Source organism: Vanessa cardui, chromosome 13 (genome assembly GCF_905220365.1).
Source record: "Vanessa cardui chromosome 13, ilVanCard2.1, whole genome shotgun sequence".
Classification (NCBI taxonomy): Eukaryota; Metazoa; Arthropoda; class Insecta; order Lepidoptera; family Nymphalidae; genus Vanessa; species Vanessa cardui.
In genome coordinates this window covers 5,115,566-5,138,941 of record NC_061135.1, presented here as the reverse complement: position 1 = coordinate 5,138,941, position 23,376 = coordinate 5,115,566, and the positions used below count along the sequence as shown (strand labels likewise).

Here is a 23,376-nt window from a genome sequence, read left to right as displayed (position 1 = left end):
AAATAATTATTATCTTGTTTTGTATATACTATTATATCTATATTTTAATACTCAATATTATTAATTTATTTTGGTAATGGTATTCAATTTCAGTGATGATATATTAGAACATGCATATTTTACAGAATAAAACATTGAACACTACATTTTAATCTCCAATTTTTACAGAAATTAGTTGTGTCTTTTATTTAATTTGGTTCGTTATTACATACACAGTGGATGCGATAGAAAGCAATTATCGTAAAAACCTGTATACATTATATAAATCCAGTTTGTTATCTATTTATTTATTCACATTTTATCGTGTGAAATATGAATATTAATGTTTCACGTGAATAAAATAAAAACCAGAAATATTTAACAATAAGCTGTACATATTTATCAAATGTATATGTAATTTACTCTGATTTGATATTTAATTCAGCACCTCTAAATTTAGAATCGTTGTATTTTTATGTAAGGTAAGTTTTAAGATGGTATAAAATAATCGTTTTGTGTGCTTTATTTTTTACGAAAAACAATTTTCATTCGTCTCATGACGAAAAAACTTAAAAATAATTTTCTTCCATAGCATTTTACAGATTCTGTTGAAATCGGACTTATTGATTCTTTCGCTGTGTCAACAAATGTTATTGTTCCGAAAATGTCACATTTTTAAATGTCAATATCAATGTCAAACGTCAAAGTATTGATAACAAAGTTTTGACCTATTTTTATTGTATGCATATTATAAAAGATTAAGTTACTATACTTAATTACTTAACATATAATTGTGTTATAAGGTTAAATTTTAAGTATAGTTGCATTAGTTTAAAACATTTTATAGTCAATCTCTTAGGACATTTTGTATAAAATTTGTCTAATCTTCAAGTTTATACAGTACGTAAATGAATTAAAAATATTAATTAACAATAGACTAACTCTTTTTCATTTGATTATCCACTAGTTACCTCAAATAATATTTCATTGAGTAATTAAAATATTAAATGAATGTCCACTTTAAAAACTTCTGATCTCATTATTGGTTTGAAAACCTTAATTAACTTAGCACAGAGTTTTTTAATTATTTTAAGGCAAACATAATGTTTACATTTTATTAATTCAATGTATAATTATTTATATAACATCTACATTTTTGAATATTGAAAACATTAAACTAAATATTACAAATGAATTTGGTTACTGATTAAATTATAAAATTTAACCATTATTTGCCAATCAACAAAAGTTACATATTACATGTATTGAAATTTTGCAATCATTTGTTTACATTGGATGTAACACAATAAGTTTTTTAAAATGAAGCTTCAATCTATTACAATTATCATCAAAGAAAAATACAATTTATTGATTAAATTTAAAATTATTATTTGGAAATACCTGTTTCAGCTATAACTAACTATGGACCACAAACCGAGAGATCATCACAAATCATCTTCAAAAAGAAGACGATCAGATTCACATGAAAATACCTCTAGAGAAAGATATAAATTACAAAAGCAAAGTCCACCAAAGCAATCAAATGCTGTAGAGTATAGTTTTCTAGATTACAAAAGAAATTTGAACAAAATGATAACATACAGTAATGATTCTAACACAATTATAAACAATCTTGACGATTTCTGGGTGTTTGTTAAAAAATATGAAATGACATTAAAAAAGGCGGGAAAATCAATTATAGATAATGAAAATGAAATTGAACTCAATGATATTGGCATACCAATAAATTTTTCCAAACATCATTGTATAAATTTTTTAAGTAAAATGAAGTTTATGGATAGTGTCTATGATGAAAGGGAAAAGAGAAAACTGGACAAAAAAATGTTTGATGCATTTCTAAATATTGTGTCGATTTATTTAGATTTTAAAAATAAAGAGAAATTTGAAAAGTTAAAAAAGTTGAGAAAGGCACAGAGTGAACTTCCTGTCGCTAAATATAGGTTTGTATATTTTAAATTAAAATATGTTTCGGAACCTTTTTGATGTTAAATTAAAAAAAAATGTTTTCTCTACTGTTTTCAGGAACGAAATAGTATCAGCTGTACAAAATGAGAAGGTAGTCATTGTTGCTGGTGATACAGGCTGCGGCAAATCAACTCAAGTCCCACAATATCTACACACAGCCGGTTTTCAAAATATTGGTACATCATATTTTAATACATCTTATCTATCTATTATTATTATAAAAAAAAGTATATATCATAAATAAATATTGCAGCTGTATATATCAATTACTACTGAGTTTGTGGTAAAGTTAGAATTATTACATATTAGTAAAAATAGTAAATTTGTCGGTGTCTAAGTCCCAACTTTAGATAATTATCATCTACATTTGAGTAGTTTTTATAAATCTGGACACTATTAATTATCAATATATAGTAACTAAACAAGATCATAAATGACAATATTTTTTCATCATTGCCCAAACACATTAGCACCAAATGAATTTTTATAATTTCTTATATAATCAGTTTCTTGCAGTAACCCTGGGAAGTAATATGTTATGTCCCTTGCCTTTAATTATACTGAGTCACCGACCCTTCAAACCGAAACACAAAAATATTAAAGTAAGACTGCTTGGCTTTAGGTATAGTGGTATAGGTATATCATTTGTGTAGTCAAAAACCAAGTGAGGTTTAGAGTTAAGTTAGTAAAAGTAATTTCCGGAAATTCCCTTGTAAGGTTACTGCGGAAATAAATAAATCTCTAAGGAAACCGAAATATGAAAGAATAGATTTATGTTTAACTTTATTTTTTTCAGCTTGTACGCAGCCGAGAAGAATTGCTTGTATTTCTCTATCGAAACGAGTGTCTTTCGAAATGTTGACTCAATTCGAGAGTAAAGTTGGCTATCAGATTAGATTTGAAAAGAGCAAGACGGCGGATACGAAAATTTGCTTTATAACTGAAGGATTATTGCTAAGGCAGGTAATATTACCTTCATTGACTAATCAAATAAACTGTCTTTAAAAAAAATGAACTTTTAGACTTAACATTCTCTCCTTCACCTGGTAAAGTATCTTCCCACCATCTTCTCTGTATTAATTAAATCAATAATGTTCTGGCAAAAAAACGTTTATCGGATACGAAGGCAGGCAAGAATCAATGCAATTTATTGGTGGTAGGGCTTTGTGCAAGCCCGTCTGGGAAGGTACCACCCACTCATCAGTTATTCTACCGCCAAACAACAGTACTCAGTTATTGTTGTGTTCCGGTTTGAAAGGTGAGTGAGCCAGTGTAACTACAGGCACAAGGGACATAATTTCTTAGTTCCCAAGGTTGGTGGCGCATTGACGATTTAAGGAATAGTTAATATTACAGCTTACAGCGTCATTGTCTATGGGTAATGGTGACCACTTACCATCAGGTAGCCTATATGCTCGTCCGTCAACCTATACAATAAAAAAAAAAAAAATCTTATTTTAATTGACCCGTGCTTGGCTCTGAAGAAAAATATTGCCATGATACCTGCATGTGTCAGTTTTCGTCCTTCGTATGAGCAGAGCGGCAGTTGGTCCTACAGATAAAGTTTACGGACCATTAGTTGTTCGTTATGTTCTTATGTTTATAAAATACATGCAATTACAGATGTCGTCGGAAAATTTACCGAGCTATGACGTCATCATCCTCGATGAAATCCACGAGAGACACTTGATGGGAGATTTCTTGCTGGGCGTCCTCAAGTGTCTGATACACTCCCGTGATGATATTAAGCTCGTTCTCATGTCAGCCACGATCAATATTAAACTTTTCGAGGATTATTTCTCAGCGGAATCCGCCGTCGTTATTCAAGTTAGTATGTTTTGTATGTTATTTATAGATTTTTGAAACGCCATTCGTATATTTACAAATTTTGAAATAAAAGTATTAACAAATTATTTCACCACACTTGCAGGCGTTTACATTATACGTTTTAAATAACAACACTTATACACCTACCTTAATATATCTTTAAAACAGAAATATGAACAACAATTTCTAAGAAGAAAAAATTATTATAAATAACTCCAAATTGAAAATAAAAATAAATCTTATGTGTGTGTCTATGTCATGGAACTTCTCCTAAACATTTCTTCCTCAACATAAATCAATGCCGATGCTTCTGGATGATCTTTGAACAAAGGAATTAATGTAATCAAATGCAATTTATCAGTGTCATATTTCAGGTACCGGGTCGACTGTATCCCATAGAACTGAAGTATAAACCTATTTTGATAGAAGATAAACCTACCAGGGATGACCGACTCGATCCGCAGCCTTATGTGCAGATCATGCAACTAATAGATAGCAAATATTCAAGTAAGGCATATTTTTAATTTATTCCTTATTTTAGTTATGTTTTCTTCAAAGTTTTCAATAAAATTATGAAAAAAATTATGATCTCTAGGCGAAGACTAAGTTTTTTTTTCCACATTCCAAAACTAAAATTAAAAATATACAAATACTTATATATGTCACTCATTGTAAAAGTGGTGTAACTCCAGATTTAAAAAAAATGTATTTTTTTGTTGGATTAAATCACATTTATTAATACCTGTCACTATAAAAGTCAAACAACTCCATAGTATCTACCATAGTGCAATAGATGGCGCTACTTGTTTTTATAGGGAACAATGGCGGCAAAATATTCATTATAAAAGTGAAGTAAATCACATGTCACTTTAATAGTGAAGTAAGTACGTTGATTCACTTCTACTGTAACACGTTATATCGAAAAAATATTCAAAAAAATTGTTTTGGTTGCTTATCATGATGAATACAAATGATTTTGATGATTCTGGGTCTGAATATCAGCCGAAGAAAGTAATTCTGAATCTGGTAAGTTTTAATTCATTGTTTTTCTACCCACAAAAAATTGTTGACTTTAATTTCTTTTTTCCTGTTCCATTATTTTGTTTTCTGATTTTATTAGTGTATTGCGTGACATGTCTAAACTAAACTTTTGTATTTCACACTTGTTCTAGATACACATATAGACGATAATGATAATTTTAATGAAGAAAAAGCCCAACCAAATCTTCAACTTGAACCTGGGCCATCTAGATCTAGGAAAAGGTCACTTAACATAGAAAATTGGGCAGTTAATAAAAGAAAGATGCTACGTAACAGTGGAAAACATTATTTGACAAAAACCGGTGTAAGAATAAATGAAAAGAAGTTCGAAAATGTTGACTGCGGGTGTCCTAAAAAATGTTCTACACTATTTACCGTAAATAAAAGGCAAAGTATATTTGACTCATTTTGGAATTTAAAAGATTTTACTTTGCAAAATTCATATCTATATGCATTGATTCAGAAAACTACAGTAAACAGAAAACGCCCAAAAGATCAATCACGTGCAGGGAAAAATGTGACCTTTCAGTATTTTTTAAAGTCTAGTAACAAAACACTGTTAGTGTGTAAGAAATATTTCCTAAAAACGTTTCAAATTAGTGATGGGAGGTTGTATCGCTGTATTTCGAAAGATGATGTCTCTCAATGTAAGGATAAGCGTGGTACAACTAGTTCGCGAAAACTTGATGATTCCGATATCGTTGCCCATATTCAAAGTTTTCCTGCTTATCAAAGCCATTATACACGAAAAAATAATCCCAACAGAAAATATTTAAATCCTGGACTAACTATACGTAAGATGTATGATCTTTATAAAGAAAAATGTCAGACTGAAATGATTGAACCTAAGAAATTAAAATATTATATGAAAATATTTAACACCAAGTTTAATCTCCATTTTAAAACACCGCGACAAGACACATGCAAGACTTGTGACGACTTAAATTTGAAAATACAAGGAACCGATGATGAAAATATTAAGAAACAGTTTAAGGTTCAAATAGAACTTCATCAACGAAAAGCAGAATCAGCTAGAGAAAACCTTCAGATAGATTCTAAAAAAGTTGATGAAGCATACATTCTTACTTTTGATCTACAGAAAGCTTTAGCCTACCCGAAATTAAGTACCTCAGTAGCATACTATAAAAGAAATCTTTATTTATACAATTTTGGAATACATTGTTTTAAGAATAATACAGCATACATGAATGTCTGGGATGAAGTTGAAGGTGGGAAAGGTTCTCAAGATATTGCTGTATGTCTGACTAAACATTTAAAAAGACATGCGGCACTACATAAGCACGTTATAATGTATTCAGATTCTTGTACAGGACAAAATAGGAACATCAAGACAACCCTTTCTCTTTTAAAACTTGTACAAGATTCTGATACTAATATTGACACGATAGACCACAAGTTTTTGGTTTCAGGACATTCATACCTTCCCAATGACGGAGAATTTGGAATAATAGAAAGTGCTAGCCGCCGTTATGGACAAATTTATGGCCCAAACCAGTGGATCGAAATAATAAAACCAAATGCAAGGAACCTTACTTTATTGTTACAGAAATGAAAAATCCTGGATTTTTAAGCACTGCTGCCCTAGAAAAAGCTATTACTAATAGAAAAAAAACAACTTGTGGCTACAAGTTCAACTGGCTTAATATTAGATGGCTAAGATTTGAAAAAAATAATCCTTCAGAGTTTCAATTTAAAGAAACATTGAATCCCGACATCCCCTTTTATAAAGTGAATTTGCATAAAAATAAACAAGGACGACAGCCCTACTTGTTCAATATTCGACAAGACCCTCTTTATGCATCACGAAGACCAGTGCAACGCAAAGAAGAAAGACATGCTTGATCTTTTGCCGTATATTCCACCAATTTACCACCATTACTATAAAAACCTTCCCGTGGATATGCCAACTCGTTCAAGCACACGAAATGCCGATGAGCGTTCATCCGACGACGAAATTACTTACGACTAATAGAAAAATGTCAGCATAATAGTGAAGTAAGTCCAAAAAAATAAATTTAAGTGCATTTATTAAATTAGTTATTGTATTGTTTTCTAAATTACTAAAATTATTATAAACTTTACTTTGTAATGAACAATTAAAAATAGAAAAAACTACCTAAATACTTTTATTTATTTTCCTATACATTAATTTGCAAAAGGCTAATTATCTCAATACTAATGAATATGGAGATAATTCACTTTTACAATAAACGACACATATAATACGTAAATGTAGTTTATTTCAATGATAGTAGGAAAAAAGGTAAACAAACCTTTTATTTACGTTTATCATGCTATAATATAAAATAAGAATTGCTAGGAAAATAGCTATATTGTGCACTGCTAAGAGTTTATGATTTAATTATTTATATATATTTTTTAAACATGAAACAACATCACATACTTTACTCTGATCCCAATGTAAGTAGCTAAAGCACTTGTGTTATGGAAAATCCAAAGTAACGATGGTACCACAAACATCCAGATCCAAGACAACATAGAAAACTAATGATAATCTACATCGACTCGGCCGGGAATCGAACCCGATACCTCGGAGTAGTGTAGCCATGAATACCGCTGTAAAATTATTGATTAATATAGCTTTATTTATATACTTTAACACTTAACTAATTATATGCTCTTTAATTTCACATCCGAAATTCCGATACCTTCGTCAACGCTCAGAACACAATTTTTTTGTAAACCCAAAGTGAATCAAGCTCTCGACCAATGATATAGCGTGAATTTGCTGTCAAATATTGTTTATTTGGCTTTTTTCTGTTATGTTCGGAATAGAGTATAAAAATTAAAGGCTATATGGTTGTATGGTAATTTAACGCATTATTTAATGGTCGGATTTGGCGCGAGTCCGCTTGGGTACCCACACATATAATACCGTCAAGAAGTAATATGCTAAGTGCATTGTAGCATTTCGGTATGATCACAAATGCCACGTGTGTAATTACAAACTCCTGTTGGATTTTGGTGAAGCATGGTGAAGAACCTAGATGGCCCACTGGTTAGAAAGCGTGCACCTTAACCGATTATCGCGGGTTCAAACCCAGCCATACACCACGGAATATTCATGTGCTTAATTTATGTTTATAATTCATCTCGAGCTCGGCGTTGAAGGAAAATATTGTGAAGAAACCTGCATGTGTCTAATTTCATAGAATATCTGCTACATTCCACCAACCCGTATTGGAAGAGCGTGTTGGAATATGTTCCAAACCTTCTCCTCAAAGGGAGAGGAGACATCAGCCCAGCAGTGGGTAATTTACAGGTTGTTGCAGTTGTTGTTGTTTTTCTGCTTGACTATTCAATTGAAAGAGAGAAGGGTCAGCAGTGGGACATTTTAAGCTGTTAACAGTATGATATATTTGATGTTTCAGGTGGCGAAAGAGGTGATCTCCTCATTTTCATGTCTGGAGTAAAGGAAATTACAGCGATATGTGACGCCGCTCAACAGTATAACGAAAAAGCAAAGAGTTGGATCATTTTACCATTGCACAGTGCACTGTCACTCGCTGAGCAAGATAAGGTTGTTACTTTTTTTTTTAATAAATAGGTAGACTGACAAGTCACCGCATAAGTTGTCATCAGGTGTCAAAATTATTATTGTATATGCACTAGGAGTAAGGATAAGCTTATAACGCCAAGTTTCCGACTCCGCAAAGTCATTAAATCTTTCTTGGGGCAAGGTATCCGTTTTTATAATAAATTCCGCACGCATTTTTAAATTTGCCTCTTCGTAAATTCAAATCGTTTATAAATATACATTGGTAAAAAAGGCGTATTATTCGATACAAGATTTATGTAGATGATAAAAAAGCATGGAATTAATACCTGTTGACTTCCACGCAGGATATGTTAATTTTAATAATTGTATTAACTAACATGACATTGTATTTTTTAAATGTTGTAAAAGAGTAACTACTGAGTTTCTTGCCGGTTCTTCTGGGTAGAATCTACTTTACCGGTGGTAGCTTCACTTAATTGTTAATTGACGATTCAAAAGTGCTTATAAAAGGCCACTTGAATAAAGATTATTTTGATTTGATTTGATTTGATTAATTATCTGTCTTCCTCAATAATTCACACAAACATGGCCTACTTTCTCCTGTGTTCTCAATACAAAGTTTAAAAATATTTTCGTTTAATGATTCTATATGACGTTGTAGGTTTTCGACTACCCACCAGAGGGCATTCGTAAGTGTATCGTATCAACGAACATCGCGGAAACCTCCGTCACAATAGATGGGATAAGATTCGTCGTCGACTCCGGAAAGGTATGCGTTTGTTAATTATAATCATCTATTCTTATTATAAAATTGGAGTGCCTGTTTGTTCCGGCTAAATTCTCGAATAGCTAGACCTATTTTTACCGAATTTACACTGAGAGAGTCGAGATGGCCCAGTGGTTAGAACGCGTGCATCTTAACCGATGATTGCGGGTTCAAACCCAAGCAAGCATCGCTGCTTCATGTGCTTAATTTGTCTTTATAATTCATCTCGTGCTCAGCGGTAAAGGAAAACATCGTGAGGTAACCAGCATGTGACAAATTTCATAGAAATTCTGCCACATGTGTATGCCACCATCCCGCATTGGAACAGCGAGGTAGAATATGTTCCATACCTTCTCCTCAAAAAGGAAGAGGAGGCCTTTAGCCCAACAGTGGGAATTTACAGGCTGTTGTTGTTGTTGTTGTTGTTACACTGACAGAAATGTGATGTACTAAGAATTAAACTTAGGCTACAATAATAACCTTTTCGTTAAATTCGATCGTGCACGAAGTCGCAGGCGCAGTTAGTATCATCCCTTCCACTTCATATGAAGTCAAAGGGATCAGTTTTCTTTAGAATTTGTCACTTATCCATCATTAATACGAATTTTAATGTCATAACACCCCTCAAATGACGCACTGGTATGCCAAGGCCTTCTCTCTTTTGAATGAGGGAAATTTTTAGAGTACGACACAACTTCGATGTAGCATCGGTAAAATTCATAAAGTTCGCTATCCCATATTATCAACATTTATTTCTTATGTGAATATGATCTTTACGCAAACGCAATAACTTGTAATGTCATGAGAACATAAATATTCGTCAATTTGACACGTTGATTTACATGCACTCTCTTTCTCGGGTTGAACTGACGTGAGAATCTATAGCGACGAATGGCGCGATAGTGAGCTGTTTCTATTGGTTTTATAAATTATATCGGTTTTATTGAATTTTCCGATGCTACACCTAAGTTGTGTCATACTAAAAATTTGTTGTGCAAAATGTTATAAGGTAATTTATGACAAATGTAGATTTATTTTAAAGGTAAAAGAGATGAGCTACGATTCGTCAACGAAAATGCAGAGACTGAAAGAGTTTTGGATATCAAAGGCAAGCGCCGATCAGAGGAAGGGGAGAGCTGGGCGAACAGGTATCGTCATTTGAAGTTTTTTCATTAGTCTTGATATTCCACGCGCCTCCGGAAAAGGGCTATAATCTGTTTTCATATTTTGTATTCTGCTTTATTTACACTCATATATGGGAACTGGCAATATAATTTGGATTAAAAGTCAAAATTCTTATGTAATAGATTTAAATGTCAGGATATTTACAAGTGTTATCACAGGTGTGTAAATCATAATATTGCCATTGATTAATTGTGAATTCGAGTGGACAAACTTTTTCATGTCTGATTTAGTGATAGATGATGATGATGTCAGTAATAGAAAACACCTATAAGAAACTTGCTTACTAGAATACCTTACCAAAGAGACACTGCAACAGACAAAAGGGACATAACATCTTAGTCTCTAAGGTTGATGGAACAATGGCGATTTAAGAAATGCTCAATATTTGTATATGGGCAGTGGTGACCGCTTACCACCAGGTGACCTTGTATCTGACATATACGAGCTGGTTGAATCTAGGTCCTGGAGTCTGTTACCGCGTATATTCTGAAGAGCAGTACTCGGATTTGGAAGAGTTCAGTACCCCGGAAGTGTCGAAAGTGCCGCTCGCGTCGCTGCTACTCTTGATGAGTTCGCTCGGCGTCAATGACGTCAGAAGGTTCCCGTTCATTGATTCGCCACCCGAAGAGGCCATAGAGGACGCGCTATTAGAACTTAAACAACATGTTAGTAACATTTTTGAAACTATAATATTTTTAAGTTTCATTTACTAAATAAAATAATAAAATGTAATCTGATTTGTTTTTTTTTGTTGTCTCTACTCTTAGTCATCACACGCACACATTTATGTAAGACAAGCATTACGCATTCGCGATCAAAACGTCGTAAGCGCCGAGACAGATATTCATGGCGCTTACGCTCTTCTTTTCGTTTCGCAACGTATTGTAAAAATATGTATCCATATAGAGTTGGATGATAGTAGGATGGCGTTTTCTGTAATTATTTTTTATTGTGATGTTACTTCTAGGTATTTAAACAATTGTTCAACAAATCATTTTACTTATTTGACTAACTACTGAATTATTATTTAATCCTAGGTTCATACTTTGATTCGGATTTAATAATTATTATCAACGCCGTTCTGTGTGCACATTGCGCACACACTGAGCCACACTGAAGTTCGGAATTTTATATCTATTGCGTAATACATATACAGGGTTGTTGGTAACTCGACGTATATCTGTTAGGAGGTGATAGGGGTGACTATTTGCAATAATTTTAACCAGAAGAAAAAAATAGATTTTAATTGATAATTTTTTTTAAATAAATTTCTGAAGTTGTATTTTTGACAAATTTCGAAAAATGCTAAAAAACGCGATAACTCAAAATTGGTTCACTTTTGGATTATGCATATGGGTGTTAAAATTATTGCAAATAGTCACGCCTATCACCTCCTAACGGATATACGTCGAGTCACCAATAACCCTGTATAATAACTTAACTGGTTTCGCCAGGGCGCGCTGTCGTCCAATGAGAAGCTGACGGCTTTGGGCGCGGCGTTGGCCAAGCTGCCGGTAGAGGTGTCGCTGGCTAAGGCGCTGGTGGCGGGCGCGGCCACGCTGCCGGCAGACCGGCTGCCAGCCGCGCTGGCGCTGGCCGCCGCGCTGGGCCTGCGTTCCGTCTACACGGCGCGCGCGCACCGGGACTTCGACTGCGAGGTATGCCCTCCACTGTGTCACTCGTGCTTGTTATTGGACCCTTTGGACTCTTAGAGATCCGGTCATAGCAAAAACCTCGGGGCCTTTGATATTGTGCCCTTTGTTATGCCTGGCTTATTCACCCTTCCACTTGGAACCCAACAATACGAGGTACTGTTGTTTGGGGGTAGAATTTATATGGAGTAGGTATTACATGTACACGTTCTTACACGAAGCCCTGCCACGATCATAGTTGTAAAACAACTGTTCTCAGTATTGGTAATATTCAATAGTATCACATTTGGTGATGATGTTTTTATAGGACCGCGCATTACTTGGTGGTATAGCTTTGTGCAAGCCCGTCTGGGTAGGTACCACCCATTCAGCAGTTATTCTACCGCCAAATAATAGTACTCAATATTGTTTTGTTCCGGTTTGAAGGGTGAGTGAGCCAATGTAACTCCAGGCACAAGGGACATAACATCTTAGTTCCCAAGGTTGGTGGCACATTAACGATGTAAGGAATAGTTAACATCTCTTACAGCGTCATTGTCTATGGGCGATGGTGACCACTTACCATCAGGTGACCCATATGCTCGTCCGCCAACCTATACCATAAAAAAAAATTAGTACCGTTAACATAATACATAAGTGTCTATTTTAAATAAAAGCAGTTGGAAAGCAATTTTTGTGACAATTACATATTATAATATATATGTACGTGTAAGTAAAATAATTGGCTTGAAATGACTCAGCCATTTGAGTAGTTTTGACCCCGACGTGATTTGAACACGCAACCTTCTGATCTGGAGTCAGACGCGCTACCGTTGCGCCACGGAGTCGATACTCCATCGGGTGAAATGTGTAATGATAATAAAATTTACTTTGATAAACTACAAGTGAAATGTATTATTTATTATACGAGATAAATAGTACAGGCATCGCTAAAGTTTTTTAAGAATCGATATAATTGTTAATTATTATTACTTCTTGATTATTTGTTGCTTTTTCATTGACTGTCATAAAATCATCTATAGTATGACACAACTTCGATGTAGCATCGGCAAATTCAATAAAACCATATGATGCCGGTTTATACAACAAATAGAAATAGCTCCCTATCGCGCTATTCGTCGCTATAGATTCTCGCGTCAGTTCAACTCGAAAAAGCAAAGGCATGTAAATCGACGAGTCAAATTGACGAATATATTAGGTCATATGATATTACAAGTTATTACGTTTGTGTAAAGATCATATTTACATAAGATATGAATATATTGGAATAGCGTACTTAATTCGGATGTGATCGGTTTTACGAATTATGCCGATGCTGCATCTAAGTTGTGTCATACTATATATATATATATATATATATATATATATATATATATATATATATATATATATATATATGGAATGCCTTAATATCAAATAATTTAATTTGATTTTTAAAACCTATTATTATAAATTACGTATACTGTTTGGGCTTCCAACATAAATCGCTTCGAATATGACTTTAAAGATAAGGAGGATTTTTGATTTATCTATAAACAAAAAAAACTTTGTTACATAAAAACTTTAGTCAAAATTACATCTCACTCGTTGTCTGATGTACAATTTTATCTTTGATTTTATTTAAAGAAAAAGTATTTTAAGTTAGTGCATACGTAATAAATGAGTTTTCAAAATAACATAGTTTCTTGTTGTGTCAACTCAATAGATTGCATTTTCCAAACTGGCAATACCTTCCTACAACTGTTAAGATGGCAGAGAAAAGATATTTTTTTAAATACGTCATGAATGTTTTTTTTTTAATTTGAATGATATGGAATGATAGTGAGTAATTCATATTTCAAAAATAATCTTCTAAATTTACTTTTAAAAGTTTACCTACCTTTGTGTTTAGTTATTTCGCCCCAAAGTGCATCGACTCCGTGGCGCAACGGTAGCGCGTCTGACTCCAGATCAGAAGGTTGCGTGTTCAAATCACGTCGGGGTCAAAAGACAATGTTCGGTTTCATTTTGCCTTCTTTTATGATAAAATTTTACTCAGACTTTAACAATTATTTCCTTTGGTTTTGAGTGATTTTAATTAAAATTTGTTTTGTCTATAAAAGAACTCCAGAGGTTGTATTTTAAAAGTTTCAAAAAAACTTATTATACACGTCATCTATATAATCTTAACAAAAACTTTATTCTTAAATAACCTTTGTTTAATTATATTATACTATATTCAGTATTCAATTTCTTTTACAATGCTCTCAATGCTGTTATTTGCGTTTTTTTTAAACAAACTACTGATAGTAAATGAATTTTACGCAGTCCATTATTTATAATATGGTCTTATTAATTCTTCTGCAAACTTTAAAAACAAATTTTTGATGTCCATAAATTTGTCTTGTAATGTATATCAAAGGTGAAAATGGACTTAAAATTGATCCTTGTGAAACGCTTTTTTCTTAGTAAAAGATTCTGATGACTGTATTTCATCAATAAAATTTACATAACTTTTACTCCATCGACATTGATATTGAAAGCTGTAGTATTTAATAATAAATAAATATTGGACACCATCACATACATTAATCTAAACCCAATGTAATTAGCTAAAGAATAGTACGACACAACTTTGATGTCGCATCGGCAAAATTCGTAAAACCGATCACATCCGAATTAAGTACGCTATCCCAAATTATCAATATTTATTTCTTATGCGAATATGATCTTTGCACCAACGTAATAACTTGTAAAATCATATGCTTTCTCTGACGCGTGAATCTATAGCGACGAATAGCGTCGAATGGCGCGATAGAGAGCTATTTCTATTGGTTGTGTAAATCGGCAGTAATCGGTTTTAGTTTCATTCCATTGCATTTTCCGATGCTAGATCTAATTTGTGTCATACTATACTTGTATTATAGAAAATCAGAAGTGACGACTTTACCATAACCACCCAGACCCAAGACAAAATAGAACACTGATGAACTTTTTCTATATCGACTCAACCGTGAATCGAACCTCGGAGTGGCGTATCCTTGAAATCCGTACCCACTACTGGACAACGGATAGTCAAAATCTAATAATTAAAATATAATCCGTCACGCTGATAATTCAATTGGATAGTATGTATAATCTAAGTTAGGTGTTGTAATTGCGATTCGGTGTTCGTGGTCAGAACGCTCGTCGCGGCGACGAGTCGGAGCACGGCGACCCGGTGTCGCTGCTGGCGCTGTACAGCGCGTGGCTGCGCGAGAAGGCGCGCGGCGGCGGGCGCGCGTGGTGCCGGCGCCGCGGCCTCGAGGAGCAGCGCCTCTACGAGCTCACCAAGCTGGCAGCCCAGCTCCACAACCTGCTGCAGGTAACTCCGATACCCCTGTCAGGATTAAACATGCACACCTTAAAACCTCCTTTGTATTTATTACTTTTCTTTATATTTGAACTAGCGGTCGCCCGCGGCTTCGCCCGCGTAGACAACGATTCATAATCAGTCTTCTCATATCCCTACTGCTGAGGCACGGTCACATTTGAAAAATTACTGCAACCGGCGCTTGGATCTATTATGACTCAAATTCGTGATCACAACACCTCAGCCAGACCAACATCAGCCACGAATCTGATGAGGTTCTTAGGGTCGGAGGCCATTATGCCCTCTAAGGACCGGAGTTAAAACATTTTATAGTTTAGGCATCATACGCAAAAAGTCAACTTTTTTGGTAGATTTTTTCCTTTTTTGTCCGAAAAACCCAAAATATCTTACGGAACCCTATTTTTTTCAAAATAAAATTTAACCTATGTTATGCGGGATTAATTTAGCTTTCGAATGGTGAAAGAATTTTTAAAATCGGTCCAGTAGTTTTTGAGCCTATTCATTACAACCAAACAAACAAAGTTTTCCTCTTTATAATATTAGTGTAGATTATTCCTTAAGTTGTCATGTTTAGTTCATAGTTGACGCCTAGATGGCGTTGTTCAATTTTTATAAGTTTTTTATCGCGCAATCGTTTTGTTATTCTTTATATATAAGACATTGTGATAATTATTGTTTTGTGTGAATCGTCTCAAGAAGTAAATGGAAGCTTATACAGTACTAAGTGTTTCATTTCGTCGATAAGGAGCCTATCGGAGTTTATTCAACCCTCAAGGGGAATGTGATGATAAAAAAGCGTGGAATTAATACCTATTGACTTCCAGGCAGGATATATTAATTTAAATAATTGTATTAACTAACATGACTGTATTTTTTGAAATGTTAAAAAAGAGTAACTACTGAATTTCTTGACGGTTCTTCTCGGTAGAATCTACTTTCCGAACCGGTGGTAGCTTCACTTAATTGTTAAATGACGATTCAAAAGTGCTTGTAAAAGTCCACTTGAATAAAGTATATTTTGATTTTGATTTTTAATGGAAACGATCAAAAAGACTTGGCCTATTGTTGACCCCCACTCTTATCAAAAGCGTAATTCTTAATTGGAGGGGTAAATGGGAATATTTGTAATTTGTTTAAATAGGGAATTGCAATGGCAGAACCGTTTGTAGGTATATATTTGTGTTATTTGTATGTCACATGATGATTCACAATTTGTATTTGATTAAAAATATTTTGTTGACAAAGGGCACTGTCGTTACAGATGCAAATTTAATACTTATCATAATAGTAGAGTACTCGACTATTCTCAATCTTTTAAGTACTAAATAACAAGTCAAATCTTTTAATTAGTAAACAAATCTTAAAGAGCAATTGGTGCTTATGGGTAATGGTAATACTTAATGTAAATACTTATGCTAGAGTTAAAATCTTAATCCAATCGAATGAAATTCTTAGTATGTAAGGAGTAAAAATTCGTCATTAAGGCATGGTAAATTTTTAATAAAAATCAAGATATTGTTTACAGGATAATAACCTAACAGAGGCTCCTGAACCGGAAACGATGTCGTCAGCGGAGAGAGCCCTGCGACACGGGCAGATGAAACAATTGAAAGACATGAGAAGGTACCTTTATTACATTATATCATCATTATAAACGTTCACATAAACAAATGTATTTTACTCTTACTTTTATTAAATGGTTAGTAGACTTACAACTGCCCCCCCCCCCCCCCCCTTCATGTTTACGACCACTATAAAGAGTTTTATCTACTTTACTCTACTTTAGTTAGAGTATTAGGATTATGATCTCCTTAATGCCTGTAGTTACACTGGTACCCTCAGCTTTCAAACCTATCAATAAAGTATCAGTTTGGTGTCAGATTTTGTGATATTTTGAGTGACTTTTCACAAAGACTTACCAGCGACTTTTTTATTGCAGGCAATATAAGCAAAAAGCGGCCGAAGAATCGAAACGTCGTAAGCGCCTCAAAGTCGACTCGTGGGAGATAGTCGACGACAAAGACGAGGACGGCGCCGTCGACATCCGCGACATAGAGTTCCGACTCACGAACGACGCGGGCCGGATGCGCGCGCTCATCAACGGCGCCAGCACCAACAGCGGCCGGGATCTTATCATGCTGAAGGTAAGTGTGTGTATGAATTTTTGTGTGTCAGTCTGTTTGTTCCGGCTTTCTTTCTGGCAGACAGTTGAAATAATAAGGAATGCACATGTATGAATTTTTGTATGTCAGTCTGTTTCTCTGGAACAGCTGGACCGATTTTCACTGACAGACAGTTGACATAATAAGGAGTAACTTAGGCTACACCAATAACGCTTTTGTTAAATTGTAACAGCTAGTTTATTATCAACAATAACAACAGCCTGTAAATTCTCACAGCTGGGCTAAAGGCCTCCCCTCCCTTTGAGAAGAAGGTTTGGAATATGTTCCAATGCGGGTTGGTGAATTTCTATGAAATTTGTCACATGCAGGTTTCCTCACGATGTTTTCCGTCACCGCTGAGCACGAGATGAATTATAAAGACAAATTAAGCACATGAATCAGCGGTGCTTGCCTGGGTTTCAACCCGCAATCATCGGTTAAGATGCCACGCATTCTAACCATTGGGCCATCTCGACTCTATCGAATCTAGATAATTATCAAAAATTATTATCTCTATGTTTATTAACAAATTAGCTATTTAATACAAAATAATAATCTATAACAGACTGTCTATAAGATAGTGAAAGAAACAAAAAAAAAAAACTTCAGTTTTATTATATTTGTATAGATGGGATGATTTGCCTCGACAATTTAGCTGTTAGATATCTTAGCCTTATATCTATCTATATCTATCTTCCAGGATTTAAAATGTGCCCTATAATGTCCTGTTGGCTTCGCTGTAGATTCTACGCCGTGACTAAATCGATCAAAAATACATAGATATAAAATAAAGATAGCTGAAAAATTATGCCTCATATGCTTCAAACAAAACACTTTACCTTTGTCTGATCTGATCGGATCTGACCATATAGACCTGATATATGAAACATCCTATTTTCGATCGTTTCGATCGATATTCGCTAAATATTTTCTGAACGAAGATGTGGGTGGTTTTATAATGAAAATGACAATTTGCATTTAATTCTATTCTATATTTTGATTATTATTTAATATTATGTTTGTATATTCTTCCAGTTGATACTCTGCAGAGCTTTGTATCCACAAGTTGCCGTAGCAGATGAATACAATCATTGCAAGGTACAGACAACAAAATAATTTCTTTATATAGCGTTAAATATATTTTTTTATCTGTATTTTTATTAATATAATTGTGACCGTCCTGTAACTTAGTATACGAATGATTTAATGAAATGAAATGTTCGCATTTTAATTTATTCTTGGTGTAAAGATACTTGCTCATTCATTCATTGATTCATTCATTCAAGTTATCTATATTTTAAGGGATCCGGTAATCCATCCCAACGCAAATTTAAAATGTTAACGAAGTAACAATACCTTTTGATACTCCACGCGATTTCCTGTTAGATGTACTGTATTAGGTACTATACATATAAAAATATCCTGAATATATTTTGCCTATAAAATAAAATGTGTTTCTTATGTGCATCCACATTTATTGTACTTCCAAAGTTTGGATAATAATTTCGTCGTTAAACAAAACGCAATGTTCTTAATAATACATAATGAATACGATTAATGATTGATGCAATGCTATCATCTAAATTCAGTGCAAAAGTTGTTAGGTTAGCTATTTTTTATACATAAATATTCCTCGTATTCCAGTCTGTGTCCGAACAGTTGTTCCACACGTGGAGCAAGCCCTTCGTGTTCCTGCACCCTACGTCTATCTTCGGCAAGAATCCGAGACTCCTACAGCTCACTGAAGCGGACATACAGACGGAATTACCGAATGGCTATAAGAACAGGCTACCGTTATCAGCAAAACATCAGATACTGTGTTATTTGTAAGTTATTTATTAAACTCTTAGTTGATATTCAAATTACAAATTACAAATCTTATTATTTTAAAGTAGTAGTTTATTTGTTTTATTTATTATTTATATAGTTGATTGGGCAACGATAATTACATAGCTAGTGGATGTAATGTTTCTGCAATCTGTACCAGTGAGCCTCTTAGTGTGTTTAAAAGGATTTTGCTTTGACAAAGTTTAAAACTAAACTGTTGTTTGAAGGGTCAATCTGCCAGGGTACTTAAGTTATATTGGTGACTAGCGACCCGCCCCGGCTTCGCAAGGGTGCTATACTGATACTAAATATTATACATAATTTGTTTATTTATGACATCACATTACAAACATCTAAAATTATCAGTGTTTCTTTACTATATTGTCCATGTATTGTATACAAAAACCTTCCTCTTGAATCACTCTATATATAAAATAAATACCGCATCAAAACCCGTTGCGTAGTTTTAAAGATTTATGCTTCAATAGGAATATAGAAACAGATAAATCTACTTTGGTTTATACTATGTAGTGATGATGTAAATTACTGTTAATATTTCTTATCTTGCTACCATCACGATACCACGATATGGCATATTATCCAATATGTCTACAAAACTAAAATGCGTTCTTAGTAGCGCATACTATACGCAATGATATTAAACAAAAGAAATATTGAACATTATTAAAATTCTAGAATTAAGTCTATAATGACGTTACATGATAAAAACAGATTAACAATATTGATTACATAAATTGTATATAAGTAACCGTGATATTAATTAATTGTATTTCAGATCGCTGTTAGAGACGACAAAACCCTACATAGTGAACTCAATGCGAATGCCAGCTGCTCAAACATTGCTGCTTCTAGCACATTCTATAGACACGAATATTGGTTTCACAAGGTATTGAGAACAATATAATTTATCCTTAACTTATTTTATTAATTTTAAACTGAGGGTTGGGTAATTTTAAATATTCTCTTGATTGACTAGCCTTACCTAATACTATGTGTAACAAATGTAAGAAGTTACTGACTCGTAAGATACGGTGTTTCTTAATTTTGGGAGGCTAGCTCCTCCAAAAATTGAGAAAAACTGTATCTTTTTAAATAAAACTAGTTATAACGGATTTTAATCGCGTATATTAATTATTTTGGACATCCCTTTACAGCGTTCGAACCGTTATAACTAGTTTCATTAAAATGTGTAATAATCGCGAAAATTTAAGACAAGTAGTTAAGTAGGTTTTTGTCAAGTGAACAATAACATAACACTTTATTATACTTTACTAGTTACCCATACAAGCTTCACCTGGATACAATAAGGACCTATAAACTACCTTTAAATTGAAGGACATTGATATAAAGAAAAGTTCTTGTTTTTTTAAGTCTCGGCGTTTCTCTACTGTAAAATGCATGTATTATGTTTACAAACCGTCCTCTTAAATTATTCTGTTTATGGTAAAAATGCACAAAAATCCGTTCTGTACTTTAATAGATCTACGTGTACAAAGGGCGGATATAACATAGTTATTATTTGTAGAATTTTTTCATGTCATACATATCTCAGACCTTTAAAGGCTCAGTGCAATACATAAGCACTCATAATATAATTTCTTTCAAATTGTGATGAATATTTTTTATAATTTTCAGAATACTTTGTGACTCTTGGCTTTTATTGGAGTTTCCGTATCCCGATACCGGATTGACTTTACTAATGAAAGCCGTTAAGTTAAGGCAGCGCTGGGACGCACTTATCAACAGGCGACTTCAAGGTATGGTATCTATGGCATATTCCGATCGAAGATGTACATATAAAATGATCTTTGAAAGGTAGTTTTACTTGGTGGTAGGGCTTTGTGCAAGCCCGTCTGGGTAGGTACCACCCACTCATCAGTTATTCTACCGCCAAATAACAGTACTCAGTATTGTTGTGTTCCGGTTTGAAGGGTGAGTGAGCCAGTGTAACTACAGGAACAAGGGACATAACATCTTAGTTCCCAAGGTTGGTGGCACATTGACGATGTAAGGAATAGTTAATATTTCTTACAGCGTCATTGTTTATGGGTGGTGACCACTTACCATCAGTTGGCCCATATGCTCGTCTGTCAACCTATAATAAAAAAAAAAATGGCAGGATATCTCTACTATATCATGCACTACAAATAGTACTCGTGTAATATATCTTTTCTTATAATATAATACTATTTTTTCATTTGGCTACTTATTTAAATTTTTTGAACTTCCCATGTCTGTTAACATTATAATTAATGTCAAAGGTGTGAATGTGTACGTACTCATCCGGTTGGCATAAATGTCCCTAATATTATTTTAAATATCATTATTATTAAAAAAAACACATTCTATTAAATTAAAAATAGCCTTTTAATTATTGTACGTAACTATACGAAATAAATAAAAAAATATTTTTGGTATTTAATGGTAAAAAGAAAGAACTATTTCTTTTTGAATATTTTTTAATAGAATAATATTATGAAAATTACATACATATTAGATATTTCACTAAGTAGTGTATCGACTCCGTGGCGCAACGGTAGCGCGTCTGACTCCAGATCAGAAGGTTGCGTGTTCAAATCACGTCGGGGTCATTCCTTGTTTTACAATTTTATTTATAAATATATTTTTACGTAGATTATTTTATTATACTTTCAGATGCAAATCCTAACAAGTCCGTTGAAAGCGAACTTCAAAAATCGAATCAAACTAAATCATCATACGAAGAAGAACAGTACGAATTATCATGTGATATAAGTACTTATATAAACAGTGATATATATTATACGATAAAGAGGTGCCTGCCTGGAGATCTCAAAGTTATGTATGTGGGCGCGGACGAGGTGCACCCAAGTATAGACCCTAATCCCTTCGATCAAGGGTTCGAATGCCGTGCACACGAGAAGAAAGGCGGGGTGTATGTTACGGATAATATTGTTTTTAATTGGTAAGTGATATAATATTAACTACATATGTAACATCAGGGTGCCCACAAAAAAGTTACGCATGTATTAATTAAACCTTCATACTCTGCTGAGTGGAATTCACAGTCGCCTGAAACTATATTCAAAATATTAGTTAGGAATTTCGAAAGATAAGACATGTTCTATTTTGATTTTTTTTATTGTAATCTCTAAAACACTTATCTATCTATGGCGCCAAAATGATATTTATTTTTTTATTAATGGTCTAAGTCGCCAAAGAAAAATAAATAAATTGCTTCTGTCTTGTCACTTAAGTTGCTTTTATATTGCGCACTTGCTTGCTTGCAGAAGTTACAACCAATAACATTCCACAAAACTTATAAAATAATATTTACAGCGTTGTAGATACGGACTGGAGCTACCAAAGTTATCAAGAAACCTACAGCCTCCCATGGACCTGTCCCGATTGCGAGATATCACTCTGTTTATCACCGCTAGAGAGGATACAGCATAAGGAATTCACGTGCTCTTCTAGAACCGAAAAGAAGGAAGTACAGACGAAAGTGATAAGGGAAAATAAGCCTAACACTAAGGAGTATGAATGTGAGAAATGTAAACAGACGTTATATTTAACGCCTGTTGAAATATTGAAGCACAAAAACGCGTGTAAATAAAAATGCACTTAAAAAAACGATATTTGCTTTATTTATAAATAGCCTGAAATAAAATGTGTAATTGATGAGTCGTATCACATTGACAACCTTCTTCTAGCAATTATATTGTCTTTTTATTATTATTTTAGGCAATATTCACATACTACATCCTAACATTTCATGAATATTTCATCTAATCTCCCTTTAAGTAATTATAAAAAAAAAAATATTTTAAATATATTTTTTTTTTGTTGCCAGTGTTTTAATATAGTTTTTTAGTTTTATTTTTTATTTTAAAAACAGATATGTTTAGAAGCAGCAATTATTTTTAAAATAGTTTTAGGAATTTTTCGTTCTCACAATTTATTCACAGGTTTAACGGTAACTGTTATTAAGCTAATAAATTATAAAACTCCATGAAAATTATCTCTCCTATAATCTATTTCCGAACAGTCATTTTAAC

The 23,376-nt window shown here is 33.5% G+C and overlaps 1 protein-coding gene and 3 non-coding genes across 4 annotated transcripts; 3 read left to right on the top strand and 1 right to left on the bottom strand.

Moving 5' to 3' along the window:
* The first annotated feature begins 678 nt into the window (after window positions 1-678).
* Window positions 679-22,963, top strand: LOC124534741 (probable ATP-dependent RNA helicase DHX34). Its single transcript, XM_047110741.1, has 20 exons — window positions 679-879; window positions 1,390-1,940; window positions 2,023-2,141; window positions 2,762-2,928; window positions 3,589-3,792; window positions 4,167-4,299; window positions 8,247-8,395; window positions 9,036-9,143; window positions 10,183-10,288; window positions 10,785-10,990; window positions 11,780-11,983; window positions 15,138-15,320; window positions 16,855-16,952; window positions 17,269-17,473; window positions 18,527-18,589; window positions 19,136-19,317; window positions 20,115-20,225; window positions 20,975-21,096; window positions 21,995-22,283; window positions 22,658-22,963. The coding sequence occupies exons 2-20, from the start codon at window positions 1,402-1,404 to the stop codon at window positions 22,932-22,934; spliced, it is 3,465 nt and encodes a 1,154-aa protein (XP_046966697.1). The 5' UTR covers window positions 679-879; window positions 1,390-1,401; the 3' UTR covers window positions 22,935-22,963.
* Trnaw-cca lies at window positions 12,733-12,804 on the bottom strand. Its single transcript has one exon. It is a non-coding gene; the product is annotated as a tRNA-Trp (tRNA).
* Trnaw-cca lies at window positions 13,891-13,962 on the top strand. Its single transcript has one exon. It is a non-coding gene; the product is annotated as a tRNA-Trp (tRNA).
* On the top strand, window positions 21,859-21,930 carry Trnaw-cca. Its single transcript has one exon. It is a non-coding gene; the product is annotated as a tRNA-Trp (tRNA).
* Window positions 22,964-23,376: the final 413 nt, after the last annotated feature.

Bases quoted from the DNA above. Each gene is read 5' to 3' on its own strand.
- LOC124534741 (XM_047110741.1), top strand. From the start codon at position 1,402: ATGGACCACAAACCGAGAGATCATCACAAATCATCTTCAAAAAGAAGA. The intron at 3,793-4,166 runs GTTAGTATGTTT...GTCATATTTCAG, and splicing joins AATCCGCCGTCGTTATTCAA to GTACCGGGTCGACTGTATCC. The intron at 10,991-11,779 runs GTTAGTAACATT...TGGTTTCGCCAG, and splicing joins TATTAGAACTTAAACAACAT to GGCGCGCTGTCGTCCAATGA.